The following is a 23359-nucleotide window of genomic DNA, read 5'->3' as shown; positions in this document are numbered from 1 at the left end:
TCCATGTAGTGAGAACATAATTAGCCTCCATTAAAAGAAATACATTGTAATTTGCATCTATTTTCTAATCACTTAAAATAAAATTTTTAGTTACACAATTTACATGAATACCATTTCCTTCATAAAAATTAAAGAAACTTACTGATAAGGCTAAAGTTCTCTTTAGCTACTACTATAAAGAGGGGCTTCAGGATTATTTGGAAGAGATAATGTAAACACATATGAATAGAGTGTGTAATTGAATATCTGTGGGCAGTATAACACTTCAAAATGATTTGAAGTGTGATAAATGATCTGTACAGAATTATCTATATAAGATAGCTTTAAAATATATAATGTGACTGACGACCAATGAGAATTCTGTATGAAATTTAGTTTAAGTAAATCATTTCTTTGCTCTGTGAAGTCCAAAACAAACTTGGATAACTTCATTTTGAAAACCCTTATGGTAAAAATAGATACTCAAATGCAAAGGAAATAAATTCATAGAAGAATATGGATCTTAAATAGCTAACCTTTAACACTTTTTCTGGAACTTCAGGTAGGAGTTCCTGAAGTTGACAAAGAGTTGCTAATAGTATCCAGTTCAGTGAAGGTCCTTTATTTAACATGAGCTGAGCCACCAATGGATTAACACTTGGAAAATCAAGTAAGTACATTTCTTCCTAGAAAAAAGTGTAAGGAATAATCAGCCAGTGTTTTTTTTCTTACTCTACTCACTCCAGCAGATTAAAATTTTTGTTGTTGCACCTACCACTCAATTTGAGATGCTTGGGGGAAAAAGTATGGCCAGGAGGAAGGAAACTTTTTTGTCAGTAAAGATTCATACACCCAGAATTGGGAAGGATCTTAAAGTTCATTCAGTCTAATCACTCATCCAAAGAGACTCATTACAGTCCATTTCCTTCAAATGACAATCGTTTTATCTAATGACAGCTCTTCTACCTTTCAGGGCAGGGTTCCCCAGCCCCCCGCCCGCACAGCAGGAGGTGGCAGAGGGCGGAGCAAAGCTTCATCTGCCGCTCCCCATCGCTCGCATTACCGCCTGAACCATCCCGCCCCACCCCAGTCCGTGGAAAAACCGTCTTCCACGAAACCGGCCCCTGGTGCCTAAAAGGTTGGGGACTGCTGTTTTAGGGTACTTAGTTATATAGCTCAAGATTTCTTTAGCTCTCCCTTTGTAGACCATATACTATCATGGTTTGGTTAAATGAACCATGTTTATGATATCTAACAGATGTTATAATTTCAGGAAAGGCTTATTGTGAAAAGTACAGGAAGAATTACTATCAACCAGAACTGACCCTGACAGTCTAAAAATACACATTTTCAGAGAGATCTCATAAATGTCTAGAAATGTAGCAGCCATCTTTATTGCCAAATTTCTTTCTTTTTTTTTTCCTGGGTTACACTGGCTTTTTGCACCCTCTTTTAGTTTATCAAACGACAGACATGTGAGTAGATTGGACGTGCCTTTGTAGGAAGGAAATTGCACATACATATATGTCATAATTAATTATACCCATATTGTTGATAGTGTTATGTTCTGTTAGGCATGTAAAAGTCCTGTGATTTAATATATATGACTATTTTATTTGTTTTATAATTTTATTTTTTCCGTAGGTAAAATTCAAAAGGCACTAAAAGGTATACAGTGAAAAGTCCCATTCCTACTCCATTACCTCAGTTCTCTCTAGAGATAATTAATTTCTTGGTATCCTTCCAGAGATATTTTATACATTTAAAAACAAATACATATAAATATTAATTTCCCCTTGTTTTACACAAATGGTAGTGTACTGCATGCTCTGCACTGCAACTTTCATGTTTCACTTAATATATTTTGAAGGTCATTCCAAGTTAGTACATAACGATCTTCATCATTCTTTTCTCATGGCTTCAGGATTTGAATATATTGAAAATAAAGGTAACAGAAACACTAGGTTGGTATGAAAGCCTGGAAATATTTATGCTTAAACAAAAGGAATTTCTAAAAATTAACTATTTAATCTTATAAGTATTTCATAACTCTACTTTCAATTATATAATTGAGTTACTGACAAATCACAGAATGATAGAATTTTGCTATTCTCATACCTACTATTCTTGAATGCTGAAATGTAGGAATTAGAAAAATTATTATATTTTTAAAAATATTAGACATTGAAGCCATTAGATCACCTTATAATAAGTTAGATTTGAAAGTTCATTATAAAAGATCCCATTAAAATAGTTCTATGAGGGACTTCCCTGGTAGTGCAGTGGTTAAGAATCTGCCTGCCCTCAAATCAACTTCAGGATTTTAATGTACCTGTTTACCTTTTAACAGGCCAAGAGCTAAGGACGGTTTTTACATTTTTAAATGGTTGGGGGGGGGAAGACTATTTTGTGACATTTGAAAATTATATTGAAATCAGATTTCAGTGTGACCAAATAAAGGTTCTTGGAAGAATCCGCCTGCCAATGCAGGGGACAGGGGTTCGAGCCCTGGTCCGGGAAGATCCCACATGCCACGGAGCAACTAAGCCTGCGAGCCACAACTACTGAAGCCCGCCTGCCTAGAGTCCATGCTCTGCAACAAAGAGAAGCCACTGCAATGAGAAGCCTGTGTGCCACAACGAAGAGTGGCCCCCGCTTGCCACAACTAGAGAAAGCCCACATGCAGCAACGAAGACCCAACACAGCCAAAAGTAAATAAATTTATAAAAAAAACAGTTCTTTGAGATTGAAAAATACTCATAATTCTGGAAAACTGTCTAAATAAATGCTGTGCATTATGGCTATTGTTACATATATTCATGCAAGCATGATAGAACAAGAAAATGCTACCAGAAAAAGAATTCAAGTACATGTATTTATATTTGCTTTGCAAATATCTAATTTATATATTAGGAAATAAACCTTAGATGGTGAGATTTCAAGCCAGGATTTATCCAACCATTCGTGAGGATCCCTCTTCGAGGTCATTAAATTGTGGTCAGCAATTTGTCGAATTAGCAGTGCAGTCTCTTCCACTCCTGGGGCAATTAGAAGCTAAAATATATTTTTTTATGTTAGATTATAGGAAATACTAGGAAACAAAATATATCACTCAAAAATTGTTTGCAATTAGGAGAAAAAAACCCCCAGAAGATTCTAATCTTTGTACACTATTTTAGATATAATTTACTAATTTATCTATGTGAAATCCAGGATGTTTTATTTGTGAGGATAAACAATTTACTTTCCTTCTTTAAATATGATATCCTTGTAGTTTCTAATTTTTGGATCTAAATTGTTATTCTTCACTTCCATTTGGCATTTATTAATAAAGTCTTTTAAATGTATTTGGTGTTTTATTTCATCTGTATTAGAAAAAAAGCAATTTGGATGTCACTAGCAATAATTAATATTTTGCTTTTTCTAGGTTAAACTTAACAGTTCTCAAATAAAAATAAGAATTAAACAATAGTGCAAGATTTTTCAAAAACAAAGTTGAAAAATAAGGATATTTACAGATTAATTTGATGCTGTATTCAAAAAGAAGAATATGTTCTGATTTAGAGTATTCTTGGAATTGTTCATCCAATCTTGGCTTATTTGATGGTAAGATACCCCTGACAAAAATGTGTGATGTGTGTGTTAAACTTAACTCTAAAAAGAATTTCTTAATATGTCCTACTTCCTGTCTGTCTCTTGTGTTTTCCTCTATGCCCTTCCCTCTTCTGCAATGCCAGCCTTTTCCTTCCCCTTTCATTTCTATTTTTATCTTATTCTTCATCTTTTGGCTTTGGTTGAAGGAAAGATAGTTCATGGGTTAGCAGTTTAATGTGGATAGAGAACACTGCCCTAAACAATCACATCTTAAAAATATGAATATTCTGTCCTGTAGTGGAAATTTAAGAAACAAAGACTGTACAAACCTCACAAAATAATTATGACATTTTTTTTCTTCCACAAGAATAACAAATACGAAACTGCTAGCATATACCTGGGGGTATATGCATGCTAAAGAAGGATTTTCTTTTTATATGAAATATATAGAGTACACAGAAATACACTGTTTGATTCCAAATTTATTTTATTAAAAGTTTTGGACGTTTTGAGAAGATTTGAGACTTTTATTTAAATATAAATTTTATTTTAAAGAGCATAATTTTATAATGGTAATGAATATCACCTTAACTTAAGGGTAAGGATTCTGGAGCTCATGGCTAGACTTTGGGAGATTCAAGAACCCCTGCTAACATTGTTTTCAAAAATTTGCATATGTGTGTATCTAAGCATTTTTCTGCAAAGAGCATTCATAAGAAATTTATAGAATTTTTTTATATTAAAGTAAAATATGGCATGACACTACTAGCTGTATTTTCTTTTAGTTTAAGAAAATGTACTTAAATTTCTTAATATTCCCTTTATGGCTAGGCTCTCCAGATGCTTGGAAATAAAAAAATAATCCAACCTGATGGATTTTTTTGGCCTAAGAGGCCAAAAGCCATATTACTAAATGTATTCTAAAATAATACGAGTCTAGGGAACCCCCTTTAATGTCATAAGGTCATCAAGTTAGGAGAATGGGAGACTTGAGTATTGGTGATACATTGATACAAGAATTAGAGCAAATTAATCATCTTGTTTCTCAAATTCCATGGAAAAGTGGACATACTTTTAAGATTATCATGTGAACTTGAAAAGCTTTTGCAGTAGTTAGATCCAGGTGGGAACAAACAATCCATTCCATTTCATTTGGAATGGATTGTGCCTGAGCAGTACCTCCTATTTCATCTCCAAATGCCTTCCTTGGAACATGTCCTCTGTGGATCATGTCACTGTACCTGAATAGGGTAACTTTCTGGTATCAGATACCCCATGTATAGATTTTTAAAATGATTTTCTAAAGCATATTTTGTATATGACTGCTTTCTATTAGCTGAAGAGAAAAGAGGCTGATTAAGTGGTAAAACCTCACTTGAATGAATAAATGAGACAAATTTATATTTATTTAGATAACTTTTCTAAGAATTTTACTTCTATGTTTAACATGCATCACAGGATCAAAATTATCTGGATTCTATTTCAAATAGATCATTTGTTGATTTTCTTAACAGGTTCTGCTTTCACTGAATTCTGTTTAGTAGATGTTTGTTGAATATTTTTACTGTGTACAAAACACTGTGCTAGATGTTATAGCTTTTACAAAGAAAAGGGCCTAGTTCTCACCATCCAGGGTGGAGGATATATGAACAAACACCTCATATTATAATAAAGGTATAAAGCATTATTAGGAGGATGGGAGGAGAGATTCATCTTGAGAGAGTATAACTGGTGCAAATTTTTTAAAGGAGGTGGTATTTGAGCTGGGTAGAAAAAGTCAGAACTATGAAGACTGGCAGTAAGGGGATGGGGAATAGTATTTCTGGGGGAAGACAGGACAGAATCAGATGGCTGAGAGGTGGGGGCATATTCAGGAAAAGGTGAGTAGAATGATGTTAAAGGAAGGATTACTAGGGGTCAAATCATAGAGGAGTTTGAATCCACCTGCGGTTAACTCTATTTTGATGAAGTAGGAAGCTACAGAAGGTCTTTTGAGCACAAAAATTCAATTCAACAACAAATATTTATCAAGAGGCTACTACGTAGGCTCTGTGCTTGGTGCTAGGAAGACAAAAATGAAAAGCATGTTCCCTTTCTTTTATGCTTACAGTCTAGGGAGTGAAATATTCACAGCTGTATTTCAGAAATGTAATTGGTGTCAATATACATGATGCACGGGAGTGGGAAAAGAGTAGAAGTAAAGAGATTAATTAGAAAGTTACCTTAGAATGCCAAGTGAGAGGTGAAGGCCTGAATTTAGGGAAATAGCAATGGGAGTAGAAAAGAGAGGCATACTCTAGAGACACTGCAGAGTTAAAAGGAAGATTTAGCTACTGATTAGATTAGAATAGTGATGCCATAAAGTAGGTGTAAAAAACTAACAGAAACCTTAATTAAAATAGAGTTGGGAGACCAGCAGGAGGAGCTCTCGTGCCCTACCATGATAGTACAATTCAATAGGAAGAAAGACTTCCTCTTCTTTCCTAGCAAGAGCTCAGCCAATAAGAGGCTGTCACAACTCAGCCAATGAAACTCTCAACTCCTCCAATGGACTCTTTGTTTACTATATAACCCTCCCAACTTCCTTTTCCCCTCTTTAAAAGATTTCACCTCACCTTATTGTGCCCAGACTTGCATATGGCTTGCCATGGTTGCAGGCCCTGAGTTGCAATTCTTTGTTGATCCCATATAAACCCATTTTTGCTGCAGAAATAACTGGCCGTCTATTTGTTTTAGGTCAACATCAAGTTTGGGGGAGGATGAGAAGTTGTGTTTTGGATATGCAGAATTTGAGGTACCTGTGGGATATTCATGTGGGGATTTCCAGAAGAATTCTAGAATATAGGTGCAGACCTTAAGAAAAGTTAGAAAAATTTTAAGGATTTTCTTAAAAATGAAAGCTAAATTTGTGGGAATGTCTGAGTTTATTAAGGAAAGAATATAAAGTGATAATAGTAGAGGACTGAGCCCTGAATTTTGGGGAAATACATAAACTTCAGAGTGGGACATTGAAAAAAAGCCAAGAAAGGAGACTGATTAGAGATCACCAAGATATTGCTCTATTCATATGTCATAAGATTTCCATTTTACAGCAGATAAAAACAGTATGTCTCTCATAAGTGAACATTTTTGATCAAGGGATATTTATTTTTATTCATATCCTGACCTGTTTCAAAAAATCTAAGTAGTAATGAAGAGATAAAATATGAATTTAAATTCATTAAAGGCTTTTAGAGCAGAAATTTAAGTGGAAAGAATATTTGTTAATTTGAAACTGTTCTTTATATGGCTTTTAAGTGTTTTTTAGTTTAACCATTTAATGTTTCTTCTCACTGGGCAGTTGAGTTTCAGATTTCATAAATTTTGGCTTATGAAAAATACAAACAAACATATAGAAAAAGAATACCTTTACATCCAGTTCTTCTGATTTTAGCCCAGATGAAACCAAAGCTGCATAAATCAAAGCTAGGTGATGAAGTGTCTTTTCTGTAAGATAGTACCTAAAAAAAATTATATTATTATATTCTACTCATTTGATGTCTGACTATACTTATTAAAATTCATTTTATTTTTCACGTTTTATAAAGTTTTTAGAATAACCTGGCTAAAACAATGCTTGTGTGGCAGACTCATTTTCTTTGTCCACTCAGCACTCTTTTGTAAGAACAGTTCCACCGCCATTCTTCAATAGTACCGTTAAATCTAGGAGATGCTGAGTGTGTGTGTGTGTGTGTCTGTGTGTGTGTGTGTGTGTGTGTGTGTAGAAAAGTTTAATTCATCCCCTTACTAGCCCCAGGGATGGCTATGTGACTGAAGCCTAGCCAACTACCTGGCCAAGGTATCAGGTTCAGATATGAACATATAACCAGAGCCAGGATAACTAGAATCCTCCCTGGGTCTTTTCCCTGAACTGTTAGAAAAAACACTCTTTTAAATGATCATTATATGACATGATAGAGGTGTTAACTAACACTAAGGTGGTAATTATATTACAATATATAAATGTATCAAATCAACAGAGTGTACTCCTCGAACTTACACAATCTTATAACTCAGTTATATCTCAGTAATTTTAAAAAACACTGCTATTTCCCTGTCTATAGTTATTAAGCACATCAGATGTGACTCGAGCTGTGGGTGGATATTCCTACTATCTTTATCCACTTTAAGTACTCCAAGCAACGAAAAAGAAATTTATTGGCTTATATTACTAAGGGGTCCAGGAGAAGACATTTTTGGACCCAGGGACTCAAACAATGTCATTGAGACAATGGCTCTCTTAATCTCTTTGCTCTTCTTTCCTCTGTTGGCTTCTTTCTCAGGTAAGCTCTTTTCAAAAGAGTGGCTGATAAGAGAGACACACTGTGCTTAAACTGTTTGTTCAAACGATATGGTTTCTATTGAACACCTGCTTTCTTTTTGGAATCTAGAGTTTTGATTCGTGACTAGCTCTTAATAAAAGCCCTGGGCACTGAGTGTCTGGCAAGTTTCCCTGGTAGACAACATTTTACAAACGTTATCACAACTCGTTGCTGGGGAAGTTAAGCATGTTCTGTGTGACTCTCCTAGTAGAGGACTCTTGGAGGCTTCCTCCTAGTTTCCTCTGGACTTTGATCCATGCCCTTTCTCCCTTTGCTGAATTTGCTTTGAGTACAAGAATATTTTCAGCGCTGTGAATACTCCTAACAAATCATCAACTTGGGGTTGTCTTGGGGACTCCTGACACATTTCCTCAAACAGGAACTAATGGCATGAACTACTAAAGTAATTAAAAAATTTTATTTTGTATTTTCAATTCTCCTCATTTGGTCAGTTGATTAAGATACTTTAAAAATGTTCCAATGATCTAAAAATATGAAACCAAGATACCTAGAAGTCTGAAAAGAATTACATTTTATAATAATATATTATTGTGAATAAATGATAATTCTATCCTGAACACAAAACAATCTCAGAGTGTTACATAATTAATTTTTTTCATGAACATCTGGATAAAAATAAGTGTAAATCTCCTATTATTATCTCTTGTACTTCAATTGCACCTCTAGGTGGATACCAATCTAAAAACAACTTTAAAAAATTTCACATCAATTATTTATCCAGAATACTTCCAAGTTCTTGATAAAGCTTAAAATGCTTTACAGCCTTTATTAATCTTCAGAATGAAGATTTTAGACCTGAATAATTTTTAAAAGTATCTTTATTGGAGTATAATTGCTTTACAATGTTGTGTTAGTTTCTGTTGTACAACAAAGTGAATCAGCTTTAAGTACACATATATCCCCATATCCCCTCCCTCTTGAGCCTCCCTCCCACCCTCCCTATCCCATCCCTCTAGGTGGTCACAAAGCATCAAGCTGATCTCCCCGTGCTATGCAGCAGCTTCCCACTAGCCATCAATTTTACATTTGGTAGTGTATATACGTCAATGCTACTCTCTCACTTTGTCCCAGCTTTCCCATCCCCCTGTTAGAACTGAATAATTATTTTAATTTTTCAGTTCTGATAGAAAGGAAAAACTATGTTAAGTGACTACTAGAGGTTATTGTTAATAGACGAAGGAATAAGAACCAAGTTGTTTGTATACTTAGATTCTAACTTACACTTATCCTCACATGATAATAATTTTATACAAAGAGCTTGGTACAGTAAGATAAACAAAAATGGAGTCAAACAAGAAAGTCAATAAAGGAAAAAAATCACACAGATAATGTAATGTTAAATAAGATAAGATACCTGTACCTTATCTAATAACTAAAGAATATTTTTGAAACTTCTACTGTGATGTGTGTGGTATGTGTAATGTAGTATTGTAGAGATCAAAAAAGTGAATAAGTCTAGTGTGCAATTTAGTTGGAAAGATTCATTCATTCAATCAAACAGTATTTACCAAGCATCTGTCATATGAAAGCAATGTGGTCATTGATATAGGGCAAGTGCCCCAAAATGATAATACAAAACAAAATACGATAATATCAAAGATGAGGAAAAAACAGTGAGCTAAGGAGTTGGAAGGTTGGAAAGGTTACAACTAAATATCTGTTTATATGCAAGAGTGGGAGATACTGAAGAAAGGTTGAATAGAAAAAGTAGATAGGTCCTGAAAAATAGGCACAATTTCACCAGATGGAATAGCTGGAGGAAGGAAGGAATATCGTAGGAAGAAGAGAACTGTATGAGCAAAAGTAGAAGTAGGAAAGCAAGGAGGATGTTTGCAAGCCAATGAGCAGAACTTTTGATTGAAATGGAAAGCAGTGAAAAGTAAGCCTGAAAATATAGGTTAGGATTATATGCCGAAGACTTTGAATATTAGGGTGAGTAGTCTGTATATATTCAGTAAATAACAGGGAAGTCAGTAAAGGTGTTTCATCAGAGTGAAATAATAAGAGCCTGATTTTAGGAATATTAATTGAGTGTATGACAGATTATGAAGAGTAATGTTGAGAGTCATCTGGAGGTGTGAAAACCATTTGTTATAACAGTCCACATAAAATAATGAGAAACTGAACTAAGATGTTGGTAATATAAATGGAGCGAGGGGAGAGATGAAAGTCCAGTGGCTGAATCTATAGGATTTGTTTTCCAGTCTTGATGACTAAAAGAAAGGCAATGGTCATAAATAGCTAAAGGGCAGAAAAGAGGAGATACAGTTTTGGAGGGAATAGAGAATAAAATGAACTCATACTATGTTAACTTTGAGAGCCGGTGGAATATCAGAGTGTAAATATTATATAGAAAATTAGAGATATTAGGTCAGGAAATTCAAACAGAGACTGCAGCTGCAGATAGAAATATAATAATTATATGCAGAAAGATGATAACTGAAGCTAGCGGAGAGGATAAGATTTTTAATGGACAAAATAGAAGAAAAAAAGAGATTTCATATCTATCTGGAGACTGGGACAAGGAAGAAGAAGAGGAAAAGACAAGAAGTAGAGGGGTAGAAGATCAAAAACATTGAAGTGCCATGGAACTGAAGAGTTTCAAGGCGGAAAGCACTGACAATAGTCTTAAATACTTCAGAGCAGTGAAAGATAAAAATATTTTTGGATATGATCATAAGAAAGTCACAAATGATGAGTGACATCTGAGAGACAGAGATCAGAATAGAGATAGAGAGAAAAGCCAGATTGCAAAGAATAAAAGGAGAAAGTGAAAGCAGTATGTTCATAAAATTTAGAATGAGGGAAAGGAGAGACATATAATGATAATTTCAGCCAGTGTCTTGGCGTGGATTTGGGGGCAATTTTTCAGTTAAGCACATCAATGAAAGAAAGTATAGTAAGATGCTAGTTAGTTGGTATATCTAATAAAATTTTAGAGAGAAGTGATTTAAGAATGACATTTTTTAACAGACGAGTCCAGAATTAAAAATTAATAAAATATGAAACACTCACAGCAGCAATTCTTAGTGAGGTAGAGGTGGGGAGCATGATTTGCACTGACTGTCCAGGGGAAAGATATCATCTCCAAAATTCCGATTTGTTTTCCTATGGGCATGCCTTCACCTTGAGAATCCCTTACTTAAAGCAAACTAGATGAGCAAAAAGAAAATTTACATACCTACTTTTATTCGAAGAAGAAGATGGGATAACTTAAAAGATATATATGTGACTTTGGATGGAGACGTGTTTACTTACTCTGAGTTTAATGGTTTTTTGGCATATAAAATTATCCAACAATAGCTGTACTGGAATGATAATGCCATCAGTCTCATAATGATATTGTCTGATGCCTTCTCACAGTTTAATTCTTCTAGGTCCTACCAGAAAATAAATAAAATAAAAAGATTCACTAGGTTGACCAGTTGTTACGAAATTATTGTTGCCATATTTCTAGAATCTATGATATATAAATTATAACTTGAGAAGAAGCATGGGTATGGGTTCCCATTTTATGGAAAAATTAAAGTCACACTGGAAGTAGTAGGGGAAAAGCTACAGTAGTTGTAAAACGGTTAATGATAGACTCAGCAAGGGGGGTTCATGAATCTCCCAAAGTCCTAGACATGAAGCAAGCAGTCTACAGAGTGCTCCTATCTGGGCAGTTCTTTGTAGACAGGGATCTGGCTACTCTTAAGGACAAAAACCCATGGGATAACCTGCACTTAATGCTTACTTAAGGAAGATGAAAAATCAGCAGTTAATGAACTTATAGGAATGTCTTTCTAATGATCTAGAATCTCTTTTTTCCTTTAACAATATTAATTTTTGATAGAGTGAATAATTCAAGAAGTATTTTATTCTAACAGTAAGTTATGTAAGCATGGATTAAAACAGTTTTCCCAAACAGGATTTCCCTCCCACAAATAACTGTTATTTAATAACCTTAAATATGCAAGATACAATATTCCATAAGAATCTTTCTAACAGAGCTTTTTTGTTTCCGTCATATAATTCTTATAGTATTAACATTTGCTTATTAAATCAGACTTCTACCTTACCATAATACGTGCCATTAATTTATACTCCATACCATCAAACTGCTTTCTGCTCTCCACTCCCACACTATTAAATTAATTTCTTTGTAATTTGTACTCCAATCAAGCAAACATATCAGGGAGATTCATACATCTTAAATTCTAAAATATATGGATTTTTGAAGAGATTTTCTCTCTCTTTTTAAAAACTGACTAATTTATAGGCAATCCCCACTTACTTTAGAGGAAATCCCGTATTACCAATTACAGATTAATATGTTACCTCCTTTTAAGAAACACAGTGGCTAGAATTTGATTTTTAAAGTTTTCAACACTATAATTATTCTATAAATGTATTTAAAAAAAGGTCAATACATAATGTTAAAGATACTATATTTGCTCTATCTTCTTAAAGTACGTTAAAAATTACAAGGCATTGAAAAAGCTTGGTAATAGCCATTTTCCACGGTGATGATTTTAGCACTTATGGCCCATTTGCAAAGTTTTGGAAGAAATCATGAGTAGATTATAGTTAAGCTCTCTAAAGCTAATAGATTACATGGTTACACATGTATTTTAATATATTTGATTTATATTTTTTATTGTATAGTTTTACCTGCAAAATTATGGTGGTGTCCTCATCAATTGTCACCACTACATAATGCTCTGTACCTCCAAAAAGTTTCAATGACTCACTGCAGCATCTCTCCACCAATGTGATATTATACCTGTAAAATATAATATTTTGGGGTGACAGATGGCTAAGAAAAATTCTTTAAGAAAAACTGTATTGTCCTCCTGCATATTAAATTATTTGAACTACTGTTCAAGTTTCATACCTCAATTTATTCTACTTAAGAAATTTGAGGAATGAAATTATGAATTATTCCATTTATGACAAATTAGTTGAGATATGTGTTGCCTTAGATATTTTGCTAAATATTACTGTACATGATACTATTATAAATGTCTTTCTTTTGTTTGTTTGTTTTTTGGGGTTTTTTCTTTTGCCCACACCCACGTGGCTTGTGGGATTTTAGTTCCCCCACCAGGGACTGAACCTGGGCCCCCGGCAGTGAGAGTGTGGAGTCCTAACCACTGGACTGACAGGGAATTCCCCTATTATAAATGTCTTGACCAATTTATTCTGGTTCTGTAAGTAATAATTCATGAAATTAAAACATTGTGTTATGAGACTAAAACATTCTGCATTTATCAGAATTTTCTTTTTTCTCCTGAAAAGTTGCCTAGATTTAAACTATCTTTTATAAGCTCAAGTTTTCTGTGAGTGCCCCACAGCCTTAAGATATAAAAACAAAAGTATGGAAAATAGATCTGCATTTTAATGAAGGTCACAGCATAATTATCCTTCCTTGATATATAGCCCAATGTCTAACCTTCCTGTGACAACTTGTACGCTATGATAGTGTTTTAGATCATTTAAAAATGCTCCGTGTTGGTATGATGTTAGAACTAAAGGTCTACAAACTTGAGAATTCATTTAGAACTTCATAATCTTGCTTCCTAGTCAGTATTTAAAGTCCTCTAAATAAGAATACTCATTCTCAATAATATCAATGACCCAAAGACATGACCATGTAATTCACAGAAAACCCCCCCACGTAAAATCCTCATATTTGCTGGTAACAAAAGAAATGCAATTAAAAATGAATTGAAATAATAATTAACTATTTTTTCTCCACAAAATTGATATATAACCAAAAAAAGACAATATTCAATAATTATGATGGTGTACTATAGGGAGAGAAGTATAAGTTGACATAAACTCTATGGAAAACTATTCCTATGTGATATAATTCCAGGCTTGAATCAGAAAGAAATAGTGCCACATATATAGCATAATATTTAGCCAATTAGGGTATATACATCTTTCCTAAGTTATGAAGTCAATAACTTACTTGGTTTCTAACAACTGAAGTATTTCTGGAGTATTAATAAGTCCTTCAGATGCAAAAAACACATATGGAATCTGAATTTCCAAAAGAAAACCACCAAAACTATCCAGCAAGGTGCTTCCTAAATATGAAAAAATTTATAAATATTTCTCTTTTTTCTCATCCCTCGGTTCTTTCTCTTTTTACTAAACATGAGAATAACAGGTGTATGCTCAAGGAGTAGTATAAAAATAAAACATATTCATTGTAAAAATATGAATTCAGAATAAAGAAAGGTCTGAAGAATAAAATAAAAATCATGTTATTCTACTCCTAGAAATAATAGTTAATAGAATTTATTAAAACTACTATATACTAAAAACAGAGTTTAACACATACTTCCACACTTTTTTCTATATGTTTGCTTGTCTATACTTACACATGTACATTCACTTGAAAAAATAAGGAAAAGAAAAAACAGGATCATACTCTACCTGAATGTTAATATCTGCTTTATTCAATTAGTACATATTGGACATTTCCTGTATAAATATATATACTGATTTACATCAAAATTTAAAATTATGCACAATAATCCATAGGGAGTGCTACAGATCAATAGGAAAAAGATCTTATACCTCAACAAATAAGTGGACAAAGGACATAAACTGGCCATTTATAAAAGAATGGCTATACAAGATCAATTCACTTATGAAATGGTATGGATAATCAAAGAAATGCAATAACACAACTATGAAATATTATTTGCCTCTAATCCTTTCAAAAATTTAAAAGATTAATAATACCTACTTGTAGTAAAAATATGAGGGAAAGGATTCTCTCACACTTTCCGCGTAAATATAAATTGGGATAGAATTTCTGGAAAGCTATTGGCAATATATAAATGTGTGTATACCTTTGAACCAGCAATTCATTTTACCCTGGAATTTTTACTTCTTACAACAAGTACATAAAGATATATAAGATATATAAACTACCATAAATCTTGTGGTATAATAGTAGAAAATTGAAGCATTATAAATGACCCAAATAAGGAATTGGTTGAATAAATTCAGTTTAAAGATGAATGTTTACCTTTTATCCTTTCTTGAACCCATGTTTTAATTATTTAATGAAGTTAATGCTTAAATTTCTGTATCAAAGATTCCAAAGTAATAATTATGGTTGTATTTTTAGAATTCAGTTGGAATGTCTCAGAATTCAAACTTCCTACTCATACTTGAGGTGGATGGAAAGTGACTTATGGCAAGTTTTGAATGAGAGATGCACTGGGACTAAAAATATACAGGATTTTTAATTTAATGGATCTGAGAATTCACAACCTTAGTCATGTGAAGCGTTACTGAGAAATACAAAGAAACCAAATGCTATGCAAAGTGGTTTAGACTCTTTGCCAAGCATTTGTGCATAATTTTTTGTTGTGTATTAAAAGTTCTCTGTGTCAGTCAACATACTATGACATATTTTTCCCTAAAATTCAATAAAAATATTGTTGCATAAAAGTCAGTTAGGATTAGATATAATTATAATTTAATAGTGCTATTATAAGTAAAATTTAGAAGCTAAACAGATGAAGACAAATAGAATCAGTAAAGGCTATTTTACAAAAGAGGCAAGAGATAGTTAAAGGTCTTGCTCAAGGTCACACAGTTGGTGGTGAGGTTAGAGCTTGAACTCAAGTCTTCTAATGCTATAGTTTATTCTCTTTCCATAGATCAGAAATAGAAAGCAGCAAATTTTCATGCTAATGGAACAAAAAAGGAATTTTGGTTTATATCCTTACTCTTTAAAACTGTGTCTGGAAGAATCACTTTAAAGGCCAAGTAAGGAATATTCAATTTTTCACAATGTTCAGCCCAACAAGAGTTTTCTACAAAATTGTATTCCACCACAAAAGAGAAATTACTCCAGGGGAAATCTGCTCCAATATATTGATTGTGTACAACTGCACAGAAACTTGTACTGAAGACAAAAGAAAGCCAAGAAAATAGAATTAGTCTTGTGTCATTATACACTTGGAATGCTAAAAGATGACTGTTTCTGCTATTTTATTCTTCTCTAATCTATGCCTACTTATCTTGGAAGGACACTGGCGTATTTTCTGTTGACTTGTTTTCCAATTGTGCTAATCTTTTTATCTTTCTTTTTGATGGTCATACTTAAAAAAAAAAAAAACAACCAGGATATAAAAAAACTGTGGACTATTTCACATCCTCATATGCAAGCGACCCTATTTTATTACCTGAGTCTTATCAGTAATACACAAATCACCATGAGAAATCAACCTCATTTTCTTATAAATGTGAGATTTTAATCTTTGAGAATCTATATAGTAGAATATTACCTGATTACTTTGTTTTTTATTTATTTATTTTTATTTATTTATTTTTGGCTGTATTGGGTCTTCATCGCTGCATGTGGGCTTTCTCCAGTTGTGGCGGAGGCTACTCTTCGTTGCAGTGCGTGGGCTTCTCATTGCGGTGGCTCCTCTTGTTGCGGTGCATGGGCTCTAGGTGCACAGGCTTCAGTAGGTGTGGCACCCGGGCTCTAGAGCGCAGACTCAGTAGTTGTGGGGCACAGGCTTAGTTGCTCCGCGGCATGTGGGATCTTCCCAGACCAGGGCTTGAACCCTTGCCCCCTGCATTGACAGGCGGATTCTTAACCACTGTGCCACCAGGGAAGTCCCTTCCTGATGACTTTGAAATGGCTTTTTTTTCCTCAATGGGCTTCATAAGTGATTTAACAACAAAAAGGTGGGTACTTAAATATCGTAAGTTTATCTTTCCCATCTTCGAATTTCATATAACATAGAATTTACTATAATTAAAATTCTCTACTGCTGCTTTCTATCTAGAAATAATTTCTACATAAAATAAGGCAAAATGAAAACATTTTTAGACAAGCCAACACTAACTTTATTATTAGCAGGCTCTCACTGAAAGAATTTCTAAGTGATGTACTACAAGAAGAAGGAAACTCAAAAGGAATGAAGAAAATATAAGAGACAATGCTGAGCAAAAACACTGGTTAGAAAGAAACAAGTGTAAGTCTAAATAGGTACTACTTGTACTGACAATAACAATGATAATTTGGAGATATTAAAGAAAGAATGAACTAAAATTCTGGACGACAGTAATACATAATACACAAGGCAATAAACTTAGTTAAAGCATTTTTCAGGAAGAGAGTGGAGACACTGATTAATTTCAGGTTTTATTAAACCTTTTTTGGGACTTCCATGGTGGTCCAGTGGTTAAGAATCTGCCTTCCAATGCAGGGGATGTCGGTTCAATCCCTGATTGGGGAACTAGGATCCCACATGCTGCAGGGCAATTAAGGCTGTGCGCCGCAACTACTGAGCTTGTGCGGTCTGGTGCTCACATACTGCAACTAGAGAAGTCCACGCGCCTCAAAGAAAAGACCCGCATGTCACAACGAAGATCCCATTGCTGCAACTAAGACCTGACGCAGCCAAACAAGTAAATAAATAAATTTTTAAAAATTGGCTAAAAAAAACTTTAAAAAGTTAAGTTCTAGGAGAAACTGCACTTTTCCCGTGGAACTGGTATGTCTCCTCCCCACAGATGAACAAATATGTTTTTACCCATTTAAAACACCTTTGGATTCCAGAAAATCTTTTTTGTTCGAATGTAAGACAGTCAGTGTCAAACCTGTTGGAAAAAAGAGTAATACAAAAAGTTTTTTTCAATATTTTGTTCATATATATTTTTAGGTGCGTCATATATTTCACTACCATAGAAATGAATTAAAGATCTGTGAACAAGGATTATTTTTCTAAGTCTAGGGAATCAGAAAGTTTGAGCCATGGGCACTGTTTCTGGTGTGTATGTATGTTGTGTGTATATAAGCCTGGAAATTCTGAATTTATTATGTAAAATAATAAAAGAGATCAAAAACTTAATGTTAAAATAACTAAATACCAATTCTGTGCAGTTCATTTTATTTTGCTAAAAATTACGGTAGATTTTACCTTTTTTCTAGCCAAAAATTTAAGTACATAACTAAACAGCAAGAGACTATATTTCAGTGCAGTAGGAATTTTTTTTTCCTTTCTCCTTGCTGTATAAGAAAAAGAAGACTTCCTGGACACTACCTGTTTCATAGATTCACTCCTGCTTCTCAATTATAATTTAAATTACTTATATTATTTATGTTATATTTTAAACCAAATATAATAAACTTAAAAATTTTATTATACCCACATATACAGTTTATTTTTGGTACACATAATTGATTTAAGAGTAGCTAATTCTAGTAAAAATAAATTCTATACTCTATTAGTGAACTTTTGTCAACTGTAGAGTTCCCAAAAGTGTGATGTAATAATGGCAGAGTAATGTTTAATAATTTCATGTTTACTTGATATGACAGTAGTTTTGGTGATGATAAGAACGGAGTTAGTAGTATTTCTCTTTTATAATTTATGAGGTCATATTATTTAAAACCTAATCTCCTTAAGTGGTTTGTACTAGCTTTGATCCCAAAGCAGATTACTTGCTGAGCACATTACTAGGATCTTTCAAACACGTGGAACGATGGAACCACATCTTTATTTTCTAACACTAGACAGAAAGAAAAGGCCTAGCTTCTAGATACAGAGGATAGTTGCCAGTTACAAACAGAGTAAAAACATTTTTCAGTATATAGAGTCAATATTTTTGTGTCAGCAGACCTTGCTGAAACAAAACAATAAGAGTAGTAATGATATAATCCCAAATGTCAGGAGAAATAGGAATGTTCGGCATGAAGCCTACATAAGAACCGATATATATACAGCAATAATTTGCCACTATATCTTACGTGACATCAAAGGAAAATGTGTCGCATTAAGTAGGTTTAAGTATTCTTTTCTGTGGGGCAGGAATATTTCCTCAGCTTCTTCACAAAAATATTCCTTTGGTTATCCAAATCCCTTTGTCTTATTAATATTTTTAAATTTATTTTTTAGAATTTTTATTGGAGTATAGCTGATTTACAATGTTGTGTTAGTTTCAGGTGTACAGCAATCAGTTATACATATACATATATCCCCCTTTGTTTTATAATGCTAACATTGGTCAGCGCAATATACACTACTATGTATAAAATAGATAACTAATGAGAACCTGCTGTATAGCACAGGGAACTCTACTCAGTGCTCTTTGGTGACCTAAATGGGAAGGAAATCCAAAAAAAAGAGGATATATGTATACATATAGCTGATTCACTTTGCAATACAGCAGAAACTAACACAACATTGCAACTATACCCCAATTAAAAAAAAAAGTTTCCAATTACCCTGATTGTCTAGACAACTGTGGCAGCTTCAGCTCCTCAATTGTTAAGTATTGCTCTAGCATTTTGGCACTAGTAAGGATCTTGTGATTTGGTAAATATGAATTTATCTTCCCAGGACTGGAAAACTGAATGAAATAATAAGATCCAAGCTTGAAAATTTGGACTCTAGCACATGATAACATTGTCAAGAAATAGCACCGTATAAGGCTCTGCTTAAAAGAGCTTTCCATTCTCACATTACTATTGATATGTTTTAATAGTTTACTAACTTCACAGAGTAGCAGATATTCGTCACAATACTTGCATATATTTCAGTTAAATCTTTCTCACTAGTCTTAGTCTAAGTAGGGTATATAGGGAGGTATTCATTAGCTTATTCATTTATTCAATAAATCTTTATGAGGTGCCTTCCATGTTCCAGGCATTTTTGTGGGTGCTGGAGATACAAATCAGGGCATGGTCATTACCTTCCAGAAGCTGAAATTTTAGTGAGGAAAACAGACAAGATAATCAGTTATTATAGCCCAGGATGGTAAGAAGTGTCTTAGAAGGATGTACATAATACCCTGAGAGTAGAGAGGGAAAGTATTTAAATCAAGGTTTCCTAAACAAATGTTTTAACTAATTTTTAAAGGATGTGTAGGAGTTAGCTTCCTAAAGAAGAGAGAAGAGCATTATGATAGCAGGAACAGGAAGGGTAAAGGCATGGAGATAGGAGACAGCAAGATAAATAGTTTGATAGGGTTAGAGCAAAGAAATATTTTGGGAGATGACAAAAGATGCAGTTCATAGAGGGAAGAGAATAAATAAAGGTTGACACAGTTTGAGGGTGGTATTTTATTTTATTTTTAAGACTGGAAGGCTTAAAGATTAAGAGAAAGAGTCATTAGAGAAGAAGGCTGGCTGGGAAATAACTGATGGAATAAAGTGTTTGAGACTGCATGAAGAGATGGGATCCACAGCACAAGTGATAGATTGGTTCTCAAAGGGTGGAGATTCACCTCCTCTGTAGAGAAAGGAGGAAAGATAAAACAATAGAAGAAATAAATATAAGTTTGTAGATGGTGGGGAAGATGAAACTGAGGAGGATTATTACTGGACTAAAGGACGTTAGAAAGCATAATTCCCTTCTCAAAATGAGGGGACGAGTGGCATGGTACGGGTTTATGGTACAGCCATTAGTATGATAGGAATGGGAACTAAGAACATATAGAAAGATTGTTAAGAATTATTAAAAGCCCTTATAAGTTCAGAGAACCTGATTTTGTAGTGGTACCAATCTATCTGATTTTCTCCAGTAATGCTCAGCAGCTCAGGTGTAGGAATAGAGAGATTAAATCTTGATTGATTGAGGGCTGAAGTTTAAATGGAAGGTATCAATACAATAGAAGAACAAGACTGATTAAAGTGATGGCCATCCCCAATTCTGGAAGGAGAAAAAAATGAAAAAAGGAGTTGACAATTTATAAATCTCTAGAATGCTGAAGATCATGAAAGAGCTAGACGTAGCTGTAGACAGAGAACAATGTATCAGAGTTTAAAGTTTAGAGGCAGGACAGCTCTGTATTATCACAAGGTCGATAGCAAAGTGAAGGAGTGAATATCATATTTGTTGTGAAGGCCAACGAAACTAAAAGGTCAGGGTATTGAATGAATCATTCACATTAAATACACCTAGGATAATGGCAGGACCAGGAATAAAGAGAGTACCATGAATCAGGTGCAAAACTGTCCATGGATGATTGTGGGGTAGTAGAGAATGACATGGCAATATGGCATAGCCTCAAAGGACAGAGGAATAAAGTTTTGGAAAGGATAATGGAAAGCAAGAAATGGCCTTCTCATCCCTATACATAGAGAGAAAATTATCAGCTTCTATATGAAAGGGATACAGGGGAAGCATTATCATCTAGGGAAAGTTGGGTTTCACTTAAGACAAGGGGATGAAGAAGGAGAAAAGTTTACATCTTAGCAATGGGTTCCACAGCACAAGGTGGAAAGGGTTGGCAGAGGGGGCAGTAGTGGGTAGAAGAGTTGAAAAATGACCCTGGAACAAGAAAGACTTAGGTTCAAATCCTGATTCCCTCACTTACTACCTGTGATTTTGGCGTGATACATCACTTTTATGAATTTTAGTTTCTTCATTTGTAAAAACTGACTTAATAAAACCTATTCATAGAGTTGTAAGTAGTCCATAATATTAGCGATTAGTAGACAATAAAAGGTGTCAATTGGTAATAATAATTAACAGTAATGATAATGTACATGTAAGTACATTGTAGTATATTTATATTGCAGACTAATATAGTCCACATTGATTTAAAAACTGATTAGATCCCACTGAATTATATATTTTTAAAGTATGAATTTTATGGTGTGTTAATCATATCTTAATTAAAAACTTGGTTAGATCAGTACATTTTTATATATTCAAGCATTTGTTATCAAATGAAGCATAATTTAAAACTCCCTACCTTCTATTTCGTTAAGGATTTTAATGAGTAAATGTTTTTCACCATCTGAATCCATTCTTATTATAATCAGCACCTGTTCAAAAATAAGAATTTCATATACATGTATATCTGAATGATTATTCTTTTTCATATTCTTTTGTTACAGTGACAAAAATAACAAACTTAATTGGTTACATGAAACTAACGACAATAAGGTGGCAAAGTAAATATTTGTGTTGCAAAAGATATCAGTGCTTGAACACAAAGGAATAAATTCTGGTAAGATCAAATATTAATGAGGAAAGTATTTTGGAGTAGGGCATTCTTAGTATTCCTCAAGAATTCCAATATAGGTGACTATATATAAGTTGTCTCTGCCTGTACTGTAAGTGTTAAATTTAACCCAGGCAGGTTTGAATTGCTGGAGAAAACCAACGATTTGCTGCTATACTTTCCTACTTACCATTACAGTTTTGGGGGCGTGCAGGGTGGAGATAACAAATCAACCATAGGTTGTTTCCGTATCTTGGCTATTGTAAATAATGCTGCATGAACATAAGGGTGTATCTTTTCAAACTAGTGTTTTTGTATTCTTCGGTCAAATACCCGGAAGTGGGGTAGATGGTTCATATGGGAGTTCCATTCTTAATTTTTTGAGGCATCTCTATACTGTTTTCCATAGTGGCTGCACCAACTTATGTTCTCACCAACAGTGTATGAGGGTTCCCTTTTCTCCAAATCCTCACCAATATTTATTATTTCTTGCCTTTTTGATAATAGCCATTATGATAGGTGTGATGTGATATCTCATTGTGGTTTTGATTTGCATTTCCCTAACAATTAGTGATGTTGAACATCTCTTCATGTGCCTACTGGCCATCTGTATGTCTTTTTTGGGAAAATGTCTATGAAGCTCCTCTGCCCATTTTTAAATTTTTTTGTAGTTGTTGTTGAGTAGTATGAGTTCTTTATATATTTTGGATATTAACACCTTATTGAATATAGTAATTTGCAAATATCTTCTCCTATTCAATAAGCTGTCTCTTCATTTTGATGATGATTTTCTTTGCTGTGCAGAAGCTTTTTAGTTTGATGTAGTCCCATTTGTTTATTTTTGCTTTTGTTTCCCTTGCCTGAGGAGACATAACCAGAAAGATATTGCTCAGACTGATGTCAAAGAGTGTACTGCCTATGTTTTATCGTTTCAGGTCTTACATTCCAATCCTTAATCCATTTTGAGTTGATTTTTGTGTATGGTGTGAGACAGTGGTCTACTTTTTTTTTTGTATGTGGCTGTCCAGTTTTCCCAACACCATTTACTGAAGAGACTATCCTTTCTCTATTGTTTCTTCTTTGTTCCTTTGTTGTAAATTAATTGTCCATATATGTGTGGGTTTATTTCTGGGCTCTCAATTCTGTTCCACTGATCTATGTATCTGTTTTTCTGCCAATACCATGCTCTTTTGATTACTATAGCTTTGTAATGTAGTTTGAAATCAGGGACTGTGGTGCCTCCAGCTTTGTTCTTTTTTCTCAGGATTGCTTTGACTAGTTATGGTCTTTTGTGGTTCCATATAAATTTTAGGATTTTTTGTTCTATTTCTGTGGAAAAATGTCCTTGGGATTTTGATAGGGATTGCATTGAATATGTAGATTGTTTTAGGTAATATGGACATTTCAACAATGTTAATTCTTCCAAT

At 33.8% G+C, this 23359-nt stretch overlaps 1 protein-coding gene across 1 annotated transcript in view; it reads right to left on the bottom strand.

Annotated features, from left to right (window-relative positions):
* The window catches only part of SHOC1 (shortage in chiasmata 1), an 89137-nt gene that overhangs the window by 3797 nt on the left and 61981 nt on the right, over window positions 1–23359 (bottom strand). Inside the window, exons 17-25 of the mRNA XM_060154626.1 lie at window positions 21681–21753; window positions 17513–17579; window positions 15692–15870; window positions 13912–14029; window positions 12609–12720; window positions 11214–11335; window positions 6980–7073; window positions 2902–3033; window positions 516–665 (exon numbers count right to left, since the gene is read on the bottom strand). Of these exons, the coding sequence (XP_060010609.1) occupies window positions 516–665; window positions 2902–3033; window positions 6980–7073; window positions 11214–11335; window positions 12609–12720; window positions 13912–14029; window positions 15692–15870; window positions 17513–17579; window positions 21681–21753 (1047 nt within the window). The remainder of the gene's footprint in view (window positions 1–515; window positions 666–2901; window positions 3034–6979; window positions 7074–11213; window positions 11336–12608; window positions 12721–13911; window positions 14030–15691; window positions 15871–17512; window positions 17580–21680; window positions 21754–23359) is intronic.

Source organism: Lagenorhynchus albirostris, chromosome 7 (genome assembly GCF_949774975.1).
Source record: "Lagenorhynchus albirostris chromosome 7, mLagAlb1.1, whole genome shotgun sequence".
NCBI lineage: Eukaryota > Metazoa > Chordata > Mammalia > Artiodactyla > Delphinidae > Lagenorhynchus > Lagenorhynchus albirostris.
This window is presented reverse-complemented; position numbering and strand designations above follow the sequence as displayed.